General features: G+C 41.2%; 1 protein-coding gene across 1 annotated transcript in view; it reads right to left on the reverse strand.

The window, feature by feature from the left end:
• The window catches only part of TBX1 (T-box transcription factor 1), a 46,909-nt gene that overhangs the window by 22,128 nt on the left and 10,211 nt on the right, over positions 1 to 14,570 (reverse strand). Inside the window, exons 2-4 of the mRNA XM_070762734.1 lie at positions 13,573 to 13,674; positions 8,875 to 9,046; positions 7,657 to 7,812 (exon numbers count right to left, since the gene is read on the reverse strand). Of these exons, the coding sequence (XP_070618835.1) occupies positions 7,657 to 7,812; positions 8,875 to 9,046; positions 13,573 to 13,674 (430 nt within the window). The remainder of the gene's footprint in view (positions 1 to 7,656; positions 7,813 to 8,874; positions 9,047 to 13,572; positions 13,675 to 14,570) is intronic.

A 14,570-nucleotide genomic window follows, 5' to 3' on the forward strand; every position in this document is an offset into this window, starting at 1 on the left:
CTCCTGGGAGGAATTTGACATGCAAGCAGTGATGGGCTTCTACAGGTATGGTCAAGTACACAGAACCAGTAGAAAAATTTTGAATTTTTTTCCTTTTTTTCCCTTCTGGGTTCTGGGTATGTTTTTTGCAATAAATGTGGTTGAATGTATATAATTTTAGAAGAGCTGTGTGTGTGTGTGTGTGTGTACATATCCATACAATTTACATAGCAAATAATGTATATTTTTGTGTGCCTGTGTGTAATACGTATGTACACATATGGCATATATATACATAGAATTAAATAGTATATTTTGGATGTTCAGTAATAGTAAATAGAGAGGGAAATTGCATCTCTTTGAGGTGAGGAGAGGCCAGGCACCCTAACCCAAACCCTTGATGTGAGTGACATCAAATTGGCCACCTTTAAGTCAGTCACATGACCTTTAAGCCACCCCCACGGTCACCTGATCATCAAGCCACTCCCACCTGGTCATCTGGCTGGCAAGCCACGCCCACAAAATAAGCCACGCCCGCAGAGTAGTAGTAAACATTTTTTGCAGCCTTTCACTGACTCTAGCCCTGCCTTAGGCATGAAAGATGATTCGGTGACTTTCCAATCCTCTCTCTCAGCCCGACTCACCTCACAGGGCTGTTGTGATAGTGAGGAAAATAAAAGGAGGAAGGTATGTTAGATATGCTCACCACCAATGAGTTATTTATAAAAATAATAAAGGCCGGATACAAATAAAAGAGTAAAATAAAGCTATGAGATATGATAAAATATTAAAATAAAACAAGTAAAATAATTATAACATAATATAATATAAAATAATAAAACTAAACAAAAATAAAATAAAATAATTGCAATACAATACAATACAATTAAACACCTCTCTATTCTATGCACGCACCACCAAAGCAAAACATTCTGGTGCATCACTCAGAAATGAAGTATAATAACTGCAGCTAGAATTGTATTTGCACCAAATTGGAAAAGTGAAGAGATTCCTATGGAGGAGGATGTGATTAAGAAAATATTACAACATGCACAAATGAATAGATAAACACTTGCAATTAAAGAAAAGGAAAAATCTGACTATTACTAGTGCATGGGAATTATTTTACGAACAGTTAGAGAATAAATATGAAAATTAGAAATAAAGGCAGAGGAGTGAAATATGGGAACTGTATTACAAAGTCAAATCAGTTAAGAAGAGAAATGTAATAATAGTAGGTACCGTGTATCCCCGAAAATGAGACACTGTCTTATATTAATTTTTGCTCCAAAAGTTGTGCTACGTCTTATTTTTGGGGGGTGCCTTATATTTCTCAAATAAGACAAATTCACAGGCAGAAAAGCTGACACCCCCAAAGAAAGTGTACCGTACGGTACACTGATTATGGTACGGTACCTGTCAGTATGGCACCCACACACACAAACGACGGCACTTATATGGTACAACAGTATACTCCCGCTATTGCAGCTTCCGGCTACCAGAGGAGCTACAGTCTACGCACTGTAGTGGAGACTGTAATGGCGGTGAGACAGCAGCAGTGTGTGTCTGCTGCATTGGACGGTACAAAGCGATGGAAGGGGCCAGCAGGGACGCCACATTATTACGGTACCGCTATGAACAGCTTTGAATGGTACCGTATGTTTTTCCACCGTACCGTATGTAAACTTGACTATGCCTTATTTTGGGGGGGGGGGTGCCTTATATTAGCAAATTCTGCAAAACCTCTGACATGCCTTACTTTCGGGGTACGTCTTATTTTCGGGGAAACAGGGTATGTATTAGTATTAATGTAAGAATAGATATAGATAATGAACATGATTGTAAATTTTATTAGTTACTGCACAAAATATTTGTACCCAGATGACACGCTGTTTAATGAAAGATGAAATATTTGTATTAAAAGCAAAGAATAAAGTTTTTTTAAAAAATGAAATGGACTTTCCACTATTATTCTAATGTAATTTCTCTCCCTCCGCCTTTGCGAATTGTGTGAATTGTGTGGGTAAGGGAGGAGAAGGGGTACAGAGCTGTCTATCGCTCCACCAATAATGCGGGAAGATTAGTTTAACCTAAGTCGTGCTGTTTTGCCAATTTTGAGGAGGGGGGAGGGAAAGTAGAGATCTCCACGTCTCTAGAATCAGGCCTCCCAGGGTGATCAAATTCCTTCAGAAAGCCATCAACGGATTTAGCAGATGAAATGCTTAAAGAAAAGCAGAGAAGGCAGATAGCTCTTCAGACAGCCTGCAAGATTTGCTGGAGATACAAAAATGTACATTATTTTGGCTGCAGAAAAGAGCCAGCCTCTTTGACAAGCCTCCCAAAAGGGACTTTCGGAGTTGTGAAGGTGAACCTTGGCGACGTTAAGATCAGCAGTGGATTGTTCCTGGTTCGTACCCATTCTTAGAACCGGTAGCAGTGACAAGAGGCTCTGCCCACCCACCCAGGACACTACTGCACAAGCACAGAAGCATTGTGCGTTTGCTTGCGAATCGGTGGCAAACAAATTCAGAACCACCACTGGTTAAGATGTGTAGAATTCAATGCTCAGAATGCCTCAGATGAGTGGACTTCAACTCCCATAATTCATAATCCAGCAAGATTTAAGATAAATGGACTTCAACTCCCATAATTTATAATCAAACATGCTTTAAGATACAGTACATGGACTTCAACTCCCATAATTCATAATCCAGCAAGATTTAAGATATATGGACCTCAACTCCCAGAATTCTTAATCCAGCAAGGTTTAAGATAAATGGACCTCAACTCCCATAATTCATAATCCAGCAAGGTTTAAGATAAATGGACCTCAACTCCCATAATTCATAATCCAGCAAGGTTTAAGATAAATGGACCTCAACTCCCATAATTCATAATCCAGCAAGGTTTAAGATAAATGGACCTCAACTCCCATAATTCATAATCCAGCAAGGTTTAAGATAAATGGACCTCAACTCCCATAATTCATAATCCAGCAAGGTTTAAGATAAATGGACCTCAACTCCCATAATTCATAATCCAGCAAGGTTTAAGATAAATGGACCTCAACTCCCATAATTCATAATCCAGCAAGGTTTAAGATAAATGGACCTCAACTCCCATAATTCATAATCCAGCAAGGTTTAAGATAAATGGACCTCAACTCCCATAATTCATAATCCAGCAAGATTTAAGATAAATGGACTTCAACTCCCAGAATTTATAATCCAGCAAGATTTAAGATATATGGACTTCAACTCCCAGAATTCATAATTCAGCAAGATTTAAGATAAATGGACTTCAACTCCCAGAATTCTTAATCCAGCAAGATTTAAGATAAATGGACTTCAACTCCCATAATTTATAATCGAACATGCTTTAAAATACAGTACATGGACTTCAACTCCCATAATTCATAATCCAGCAAGATTTAAGATATATGGACCTCAACTCCCAGAATTCTTAATCCAGCAAGATTTAAAATATATGGACTTCAGATCCCAGAATTCTTAAGCAAGCAAGTTATGGACTTCATATATATGGACTTCAGAATTAACAATCCAGCATGTTTAAGATATATGGACTTCAACTCCCAGAATTTCCCAGCCAGCATATTTTAAAATTCGTGGATTTTCCAGAATTCCCTAATCTGTCTTCTTTAAAACATGCAGACTTCAACTCCCAGAATGCCCCAGCCGCAACATCGGTGGGAAACTCTGAGAATTGGCTGGGGAAATTCCTCATGCCCGCTGGGGAATTCTGGGATTTGAAGTCCATCTACCTTAATGTCACCAAGGTTGAGGAGCAGTAGTTGGCTTTCTTTCTTTTTTACACTTTGCTTGTCAGAAGATCACAAAAGTGGATCACCAAACCTGGGAACATAGCAACCATCATAAATATGAGCCAGTTGCCAAACCACCGAATTTTGATCACATAATAATGGGAAAATATTATTTGACTGAAAGAGTAGTAGATGCTTGGAACAAACTTCCAGCAGACGTGGTTGGTAAATCCACAGTAACTGAATTTAAACATGCCTGGGATAAACATAGATCCATCCTAAGATAAAATACAAGAAATAGTATAAGGACGGACTAGATGGACCATGAGGTCTTTTTCTGCCGTCAATCTTCTATGTTTCTATGGAGATGCGACAACAGCTGTAAATGTGCAGAACGGTCCTAAGTCACTTTTTTGGGGGGGTGCCATTTGTTAATGTTAAGTCTTCACTAAGCGAACTGTTGCATCTTCATATGTATTCGATTCTCATATCTCTTCTTCTATCCCTTCCCTGATATTTACTACTACACGTTTTTATTCTCCTTAACTTTTAATTTGTATTGGACAAAATAAATAATAAAATAAATAATAAAATAAATAATAAAATAAAATAAAAAAATAATAAATAAAATAAAATAAAATAAAATAAATAATAAAATAAAATAAAATATAAAATAAAATAATAAAATAATAAAATGTAAAATAAAATAAAATAAATAAATAAATAAAGTCTGTTGCAAGGCTCAGAATGCAGATGGATCTCGACAGACTTGAACACTGGGCCCAATCCAACAAAATTAAAATCAACGCAGAGAAAAGTAAAATCCCACACCTAGGCAAGAAAAACCGAACATACACATATAAACTGGGTGCAACCACAATAGCAGCGACTGCGAGAGGGACTGTCATTTGTCCGAAATGGTGTAGGGACTCCTGCTTGAGCAGAGGGTTGGACTAGATGACCTACAAGGTCCCTTCCAACCAGCAAAGTCCTGCCGCCTTTGGCGCTACTGATGGGCGGGTGCATGCCTGTCGGTGCAAATTTGTGCTTCTGTGCACGCACAGCAAGCGAAATCTCATATGAGGACATGCGCATGAGCAAGATTTCGGCAATTTCCGTCAATATTTTGGCTTCCATGCATGCGCGGAAGCAAAACAAATTGGCAAAAATCACCATAATCTTGTTCGTGCGAGTGTCTTGATGTGAGATTTCACTTGCTGCACATGTGCATAAGCCAAATCTCATGTGGGCACATGCAGGCGCACATCAGGGGCGCATAGCTGTGCACACATCCCAAAAATCGCTACTGGAACGTAACACATTATCTGTCCCCTACGTGGCTTTACTCTTGGCTACAGAGAAGGGGAACATCTCCAAAAAGTGTTTTTTAACATTTAAATAGGTTAAAGGGTTAAATAAGGTTCAGGAGGGAGGTGTTTTTAATAGGGAAGTGAACCCTAGAACAAGGAGGCACAATCTGAGGTTAGTTGGGGGAAAGATCAGAAGCCACGTGAGAAAATATTATTTGACTGAAAGAGTAGTAGAGGCTTGGAACAAACTTCCAGCAGAGGTGGTTGGTTAATCCACAGTAGCTGAATTTAACCATGCACGGGATAAACATATATCCATCCTAAGATAAAATACAGGAAATAGTAGGGCAGACTGGATGGACCATGAGGTCTTTTTCTGCCGTCAATCTTCTATGTTGCTATGTTTCTAACACAAAAGAACCCCCCCTTCCCCCTCCCTATTTCTGATTGATTTGAAGCATTCAAAGCTGGGTTTTTGCCAATTTCATGGGTTCTCCTCTGTAGAGATTCATTTTCCCATTTAGTCTCCTGGCACTGATAATATGGGAGGGTGGGGGAGTTGGGGGGTTCACATTAGACACAAGCAATCCATAATCCTTGGAGCCTGGCGATAAAAGGGCTTCCAGGCTCTGTGGCCACATTCTGGGCACGGAGATCTCCCGCGTGTATAGACAGATGCGCCAAAGCGGTCTTTTTTATCCCCAGCTGCAAATTCACACCAATTCGGCTCCGTTGGGGTATCGTAATTGCGTGCATGGGAAGCTGATAAGAACAGTATTTCACGCATACATCTGGTTTCTGGGCCGCCAGCTGCATAAGAGCCCTGTATAATGGTGAGGAGGAGCCAGTGGTGAAATCCACATTTTTGTTGGTACCGGTTCTGTGGGCGCGGCTTGGTGGGCGTGGCTTGGTGGGGCGTGACTTGGTGGGCATGGCGCAAACCGGCAGTAGTAGAATCCAGAATCCAATTGCTAAAACCTGGGGCCGTTGATCTGATGGTGTACCCTCGGGATCCGGTCATAATAGTGATGGGCCCCTACAGGTATGGTCAGGTACACAGAACTGGCAGTAAAATTTTGGTCAGGTACACGGTACTGGTAGAAAAATTTCGACTTTTTTTTTTCTTTTTTCCCTTCTGGGCTCTGGGTATGTTTTTTCTATCGCAGTAAATGAGGTTGAATGTGTATAATTTTAGAAGAGCTGTGCATGCGTGTTTGTGCATACACTTTATATAGTAAAGAATGTATATGTGCCTGTGTGTAATATGTATGTACACATATGGCATATATACATAGAATTAAATAGTATATTTTGGATGTTCAGTAACGGTAAATAGAGAGGAAACTTGTATCTCTTTGAGGCGAGGAGAGGCCAGGCACCCTAACGCTTGACGTGAGTGACGTGAAGTTGGCCACCTTTAAGCCTTCACATGTTCTTTAAGCCACACACCCCAGTCACATGATCACCAAGCCACTCCCACCTGGTCACATGGCTGGCAAGTCACACCCACAAAATAAGCCATAATTTTTGCAGCCCTTCACTGGGCCATAAATGGATCTGCATGTTTTTTTAATTGTTGGTTTTAAATTGTTTTTAAACTGTTTCATTAGAAGTTTTAATATTACACTGTAGTTTTATTTTTGGGGATTGTGAGCTGCCCAGAGTTCCCAGGGAGTTGGGTGGTATACAAATTAAATGAATGAATGAATGGATGGATGGACTAAATAACTAACTAATTAAGTAACAACTAAATAATATTACACTGTATGTTTATTTTTTTGGATTGTGAGCCGCCCAGAGTCCCCCAGGGAGTTGGGTTGCATACAAATTGAATGAATGAATGAATGAATGAATGAATGAATGAATGAATGAATGAAATAAATAAATAAATAAATAAATAAATAAATAAATAAATAAATAAATAATATTGCACTGTATGTTTATATTTTTGGTTGTGAGCCGCCAAGTGTCCCCAGGGAGTTGGGCGTCATACAAATTGAATGAATTAATGGATGGATGGATGGATGGATGGATGGATGGATGGATGGATGGATGGATAACTAACTAACTAACTAACTAACTAACTAACTAACTAACTAACTAACTAACTAACCAACCAACCAACCAACCAACAACCAACCAACCAACCAACCAACCAACCAACCAACCAACCAAACAAACAAACAAACAACCAAATAAATAAATAAATACATAAATAAACAAATAAATAAATAAATCTGAGCCTAATTTGATTCTGCAAGATTTGAATTGCAAACTGCCTTAATTCAGGTCCTCACAACCAAGATGGTTGAAATAGGAATGTGTGTCGCCTTTAAGAGCTTTGCACCAAAGAAAAATTTCCCCCCCACCAAAACAAGCAAAGGTTGGTTGATTGACTGCACCCAACCATCTCCTACCTTCGGTTATCCGGCTCTTCATCCATCATGTCACTAGATGGAGATGTGTGCTGGACAGGGGAAGAAGGTGGCTTTCTAAGGTGGGAGGGGGGGGCGGCTGGCGGGGTTGGTTGATAAATGACACCTTAGAAAGCCTGCGGCTCCTTAATGAATTCCAGATACTACTCACCCGATGGTTTTGATAGGCCGTGACGGCGGTGAATCGGGTCTCCTCGAAGACAAAGGTCTTAAAGTTCTCCTCGGCGTACTTCTCGCTGTCTTTCCGTGGGTCCACGTAGACCACGTGGAAGCGGGGCTGGTATCTGTGCATGGAGTTCAAAATGATCTGAATGACAAAACGAGCAAGGGAAATTGTATAACTGGTCCGTTCGGCCACAGTGCGGTGATAGAGACGAGAGAGAGAGAGAGAGAGAGAGAGAGAAGAATGAGAGACAACTAGAGAGTGAGAGAATGAGAGAGAAAATTAGAGAGAGAGAATGAGAGAGAATGAAAGAATAAGAGAGAAAAAACAAGAGAGAATGAGAGAATGAGAAATAGAACGAGAGAGAGAATGAGAGAATGAGAAATAGAACAAGAGAGAATGAGAAAGAGAGGGAGAGAATGAGAGAGAAAAAGAATGAGAGAGACAGAACGAGAGAGAATGAGAGAGAGAGAGAGGGAGAATGAGAGAGAGAATGAAAGAATAAGATAAAACAAGAGGGAAGGAGAGAGAGAGAATATGAGAGAGAATGAGAGAAAGAGAGAATGAGAGAACAAGAGAGAATGAGGGAGGGAATGAGAGAGAGAGAATGAGAGAATGAGAAATAGAGAGAACGAGAGAGAAATGAGAAAGAAAGAGAGGGAGAGAATGAGAGGGAGAAAGAATGAGAGAGACAGAACACAAGACGGAATGTGAGAGAGAGAGAACGAGAGAGAATGGGGGAGAGAGAGAGAGAGAAAAGAACACCCCACAAAATATTACAAGAGGTCACTTCAAAGGCAATTCTTGTTCCCTTCAGCTTGGCAAGAAGGTGATAGGTGAGTGAGTTGACCACCATGTTGGCTGGGGACAACAAAGGTTGTTACGTTCACACAGTTGTCAAGTGGGGTTTCTCAGCCTTGATGGCTTGAAGATGGTGTGGCTATTGTTTTCGTGTGTTTTGAGATGCCCAGGAGTGAAATTTTAAAAAATCTTCCTATTGGTTGGGGCCCCATTCCACTACCGGTTCTCCAGAACCTGTGAGGACCTGCTGGATTTAACCCCTGCCAGAGTCACAGCTGTGATATAGGTGTGGCATCTAATTGATGCTATAAATGGTGATGGTGGTACCGCTAGTGGGGATATTCGCTTCCCCCCACACACTTCCCCAGCTGTCCCTGGTTCTCCCTTTCCCCGGCGACCACTTACATGTCCATTGTCATCCAATAAATTGTTCGTCAGCTTCAATTTATCAAAGGACACAATTTGTTTCATCCACTGGGCTCCCCTCGCGGGAGAATCCGGGTGATAGTGCACTCTCCCAGGGGTGGCCGGATCGGCTTTACCAGCGACCAGCCAGGAGGAACTGTGAAACGCATACCTGCGGGGAAGAAAAATAAATAAAATAAAATCAGGAATGGATGACTCACAATGCTTGGAAAGGAGGCCACCAGGAAATCCCAGAGGTGTAGATTTGATGGAGACAGTGGGGGGAAAACCCCCAAACATTTGGCATATGTAGGAGATGTTCAAGCTCTTTTATCCCCCACTTCTGACAAGGAAGTTAGATTCGCTTAACAAACCCGTTATTAACCTAACAAATACGATGATTCACTTAACAACAAGGTCAAGCAAAGTCATAAAATGAGGCCATCCTCACTGAACAAATGTTTTCACTTAGCAACTTAAATTCTGGGCTCAGTTGTGGTCATAACTCAAGGACTACCTCTACTTTTTTATATATAAAAATAATTTTTATTGAATAGTTTTAAAAACACAGAAATACAAATACAGTGGTACTTCTACTTACAAACTTAATTTGTTCCGTGACCAGGTTCTTAAGAGGCCATTTTTCCCATAGGAATCAATGTAAAAGCAAATAATCCGTGCGATTGGGGAAACCACAGGGAGGGTGAAGGCCCTGTTTCCTCCCAGGAGACTCCTAGAGAGGTCCCACAAAGGCTTCTCCCCACCTTTTCCAGCCCTGTTTCCTCCCAGGAGATTCCTAGAGAGGCTCCATGGCGGCTTCTCCCTGCCTTTTCTGGCCCTGTTTCCTCCCAGGAGATTCCTAGAGAGGCCCCATGGAGGCTTCTCCCCACCTTTTCTGACCCTGTTTCCTCCCAGTAGATTTCTAGAGAGGCCCCATGGAGGCTTCTCCCTGCCTTTTCCGGCCCCGTTTCCTCCCAGGAGATTCCTAGAGAGACCCCACCAAGGCTTCTCCCCACCTTTTCCGGCCCTGTTTCCTCCCAGGAGATTCCTAGAGAGGCCCCATGGAGGCTTCTCCCTGCCTTTTCCGGTTACAGTTTCGGAGGCTCGGGTTTGTAAGTGGAAAATGGTTCTTGAGAAGAGGCAAAAAAATCTTGAACACCCGGTTCTTATCTAGAAAAGTTCGTAAGTAGAGGCGTTCTTAGGTAGAGGTACCTCTGTATACAGATGTACAAAACCAACATTCAAAACCACATGACATAACATAACAAAACCTAAGTAGCAAAAATTACCTTCCTACCAACAGTGGTCCTTACTTTTCTACTTCCATTTTTTTTAAATATGCTTTCAAACTGCTCAGGGCAGACCCAACAGGAAAAGTAGAGTAGAATGCAAATAGAATGCTTGGCTGCACAGCTAGAGGCATAACAAGCAGGAAGAGGGAGATTGGGATTGTGACCGAAGGGAAAGGGGGGACCTCATCGAAACATTAAACTATGTTAAAGGGTTAAATAAGGTTCAGGAGGGAAGTGTTTTTAACAGGAAAGTGAACACAAGAACAAGGGGGCACAATCTGAGCTTAGTTGGGGGAAAGATCAGAAGCAACATAAAAAAATATTATTTGACTGAAAGAGTAGTATATGCTTGGAACAAACTTCCAGCAGATGTGGTTGGTCAATCCACAGTAACTGAATTGAAACATGCCTGGGATAAACATATACCCATCCTAAGATAAAATAGAGCAAATAGTGGAAGGGCAGACTAGATGGACCATGAGGTCTTTTTCTGCTGTCAATTTTCTATGTTTCTGTGTTTCTATGAAAACTAAATGAGCAAATTCCACTTTATTGTCAACTCAGCAAAATCTCGCAAGTCTGAAAGTAGAATCATTTTCCCCACCCCTTTTAGCCAGAGAAACTAGGGAGGGTAATTTTGGACACCATGCCCTACCTGTTATACAAGTGTGGGCTAGGCTGTCTCCTATCTGACTATTATCTATATCAGTGTTTCCCAACCTTGGCCACTTGAAGATATCTGGACTTCAACTCCCAGAATTCCCCAGCCAGCATTCGCTGGCTGGGGAATTCTGGGAGTTGAAGTCCAGATATCTTCAAGTGGCCAAGGTTGGGAAACACTGATATAGACGACGTCTCCTTGGCCTGTTCTTCCCGAGGACTTTTTCCCAGGAAAGGGGTAGGGAAAGAAGGACAAAGTTGACCATAACCTACTAGTAAATAAAATAGAAAAACGTGGGATGGACAGCAACACAAATGGATTCAAAACTGGCTAACCAACTGCACTCAACATGTAGTACTCAATGGAACTTCATCCCCATGGAGGGATGTATGCCGTGGAGTACCCCAAGGCTCTGTTTTAGGTCCAGTCCTCTTCAACATCTTCATCAATGACTTGGACGAGGGGATAGATGGGGAACTTATCAAAGTTGCAGATGACACCAAACTGGCAGGAATAGCCAACTCTCCAGAAGATAAGTATTATGGGAACTGGTGTCCAGCAGATGTGGAGAGTGCATAGTTGGTAGGTAAAGAGAGAGGGAGGGAAGGAGGAAGAAAGGAAGGAGAGAGAGAGATAAGAACGAAGAAAAAGAAAAATGAACAAAGAAAGAAAAAGAGAGAAAGAAAAGAGAAAGAAAAAATAAGAAAAAGAAAAAAAGAAAGGAAGAAAGAAAGAAAGAAAGAAAGAAAGAAAGAAAGAAAGAAAGAAAAGGAATGTGAATATGAATGAACCTTCCCCCAATTGAATACCCTCTATAGAGTGCTACGAGTTATGGAACTGGAGTCCAGCACATGTGGATAATGCACTGTTCATAGGTACAGTGGGAGGGGGGAATGGGATGGAGAGAGGAGAGAAAGAGAGAGAGAGAAAAGAAAAAGAGAGAGAGAAGAAAGAAAGAGGAAAGAAAGAAAGAAAGAAAGAAAGAGGAAGGAAAAAAGAAAGAAAGAGAAAGAAAGAAAGGAAAGAAAGAAAGAAAGAAAGATCTCTTTCCTTCTTACTTTCTTTCTTTCTTTCTCTTAAGACTGCGAAAGGAAAGATTTCTACTAAACCTGTTTTTAAAAAATGGCTCAAAGGCATTCTTGCTTTTAAACCAAGAACAAAATTGGAGATAATCACTGACAAATGACTGAAGCCTCAAAGCAAAATAATGATTCAGAAAGAAAAGAAAGCAACAAATTTGAGATTTAGATCCCTGCTCCTAAATTGCAGCTTCTTGGCAGGAAGCAAAGGCCAAGCAAGACAGTTAGTTAGTCTAGCTTTGGGGAGAGAGAGAGAGAAACGCCTGGAAGGAGCTGAGAGTGGAAGAACAAACTAGGGTTGTGGTGGGGGTGGAGAAGAACCACTGGGGGAGGATTACACCACCCAGTGAAGCCCCCTCCCCACTGAAAAGCATAGATCAATCAACCCTTCCCATGACTGCCTGCTAGAAATGATTTTTCCTCTTTTTCCAAGAAGTCGATTTTTGCTCCTGTCTCTAGTTAACGGAATAGATTCAAACAATGGGCTGAGAACAAGCTTTTATTGTTTATATCCTGCCTGTATTAGTTTTGCAAATAGGTCCAGGCAGTGAACTTATCTTCCTCCTTCTATTTCCCCCACAACAACAACCCTGTAAGGTGGGTTTTGCTGAGAGGGACTGGCCCAAAGTCACACAGTTCCCTTTTATACCTAAGGTGGGACTAGAACTCGCCATCACCTGGTGATTGGCCCCAAATCATCTGGATATCTTTCATGCCTAAGGTAGGACTAGAACTCACAATCGCCTGGTGATTGGCCCAAAGTCATCTGGATATATTTCATGCCCAAGGTGGGACTAGAACTCATCATCTCCTGGTGATTGGCCCAAAGTCACCCAGTAGGCTTTCATGCCTAAGGTAGGACTAGAACTCACCATCGCCTGGTGATTGGCCCAAAGTCATCTAGATATCTTTCATGCCTAAGGTAGGACTAGAACTCACCATCGCCTGGTGATTGGCCCCATGTCACCCAGTAGGTTTTCATGCCCAAGTTGAAACTAGAACTCACAGCCTCCCAGTTTCTAGCCTGCTGCCTTAACCACTAGACCAAACCTCATAATTGTAAAATCAATGCAGAATCCTTGAAGGAAAATTCTGCTTCGGTAGGAAATTTGCACACCCAGCATTGGCAAAAAAGAAGACAGGCCTCACAGCCCCAGGGATCTAGTTGCAAGGTATGATTTCCATCCTCCCTCTGCTCCTTGTTCCTTCCTCAGCCACCTACTTATTCCCCGCTCATTTCCCTTAATGGCCAGTTAGCCAGATTTTCTCCTTCTCCTTCCTCTTCCTCTCCTTCTTTCTCCTCCTTCTCCATCTTCTCCTCCTTTCTCCTTCTTCTTTTCCTTCTCTACCTTCCCCTTCTTCTTTCTCCTCTTTTGCTTTCTCTTTCTCCATCTTCTCCTCCTTTCTCCTTCTCCTTCTCCACCTTCCCCTTGTTCTTTCTCCTTCTCCTCTTTCTCCAACTTCCCCTTCTCCTTCTCTTTCTCCAACTTCCCCTTCTTCTTTCTCCTTCTCCATCTTCCCCTCCTTCTTTCTTCTTCTCCTTCTCTTTCTCCATCTTCCTCTTGTTCTTTCTCCTCCTTCTCCTCCTCTATCCATCGTCTCCATTCAAGAGATTTCTCCCCCCCCCTCCCCAAAGAAAACTTCCCCAAAGAGCAGCAATACTTGCCGATAACGTTTGTCGTCCACCGGGACAAAGTCCATCAGGAGCATATAGTCTGCCATGGGATCCATCCCAAAAATTTTCACCTGGAATGTGGGGAACATTCTCCTGTGGAAGAAAGGAAGGAAAAAGGAGGTCAGGTGAGAAGGATAGGTGAACATCTGGCAAAGCCCCATTCTGACCTCTGCTTGAAGACAGATTTCCAAAGAAAAGGGAATGGAGGTGGCATTGAGAAATTAGAAAATTGGAACCCTGTAGGAAGGTGGTGGGATTAACAGATCAAAATTTTGCGACAATAATGGCTGAAAGATCAAAAAATATAATCAATAGACTCATCCATTGAGATCAAAATGGGTTTCTTCCAAACAGACACATCAGAAATAATACAAGAATGATCTTGGACACATTAGAAGTAAAACCAGGAAAACCTGTAGCTCTAATGTTCCTCGACACCCAAAAGGCTTTTGACAATCTAAATTGGGATTTCCTTATAAATAAATGAGAAATGATGCATTTCAGTCCAAAATATATTTAGAATATAATATAAACAGCATACTCTAAACAAGCAGCCAGGATAATTATAAATGATGATTTATCTGACAAATTTAATATTCAAAAAGGAGTTTGACGAGGATGTCTATTGTCCCCCTTGTTATTTATATTTACCATAGCTTTAACCTCTAAATCACAGGCTCGCCTCCTTTCAGCTTGTACATTTACTTAGTTAGTTAGTTAGTTAGTTAGTTAGTTAGTTAGATTCTTTCTTTCTTTCTTTCTTTCTTTCTTTCTTACTTACTTACTTACATACTTACTTACTTTCTTACTTACTTACTTATTTAAAATCTTGGTAAGGGTCTGGCTAGCTAATGAGAGCAAAATAGCTTGAAATGAATCTATATTAGTCTCCCTTCCTTTTGATTATCAGCAAAAATATGTTACACATATAGAATATAGTTTGTCAGCTATAAAAATTTAACTGCCTTGGATATGACCCCTGGAGGGGC

The sequence above is a fragment of the Erythrolamprus reginae genome, chromosome 10 (genome assembly GCF_031021105.1).
Source record: "Erythrolamprus reginae isolate rEryReg1 chromosome 10, rEryReg1.hap1, whole genome shotgun sequence".
Classification (NCBI taxonomy): domain Eukaryota; kingdom Metazoa; phylum Chordata; class Lepidosauria; order Squamata; family Dipsadidae; genus Erythrolamprus; species Erythrolamprus reginae.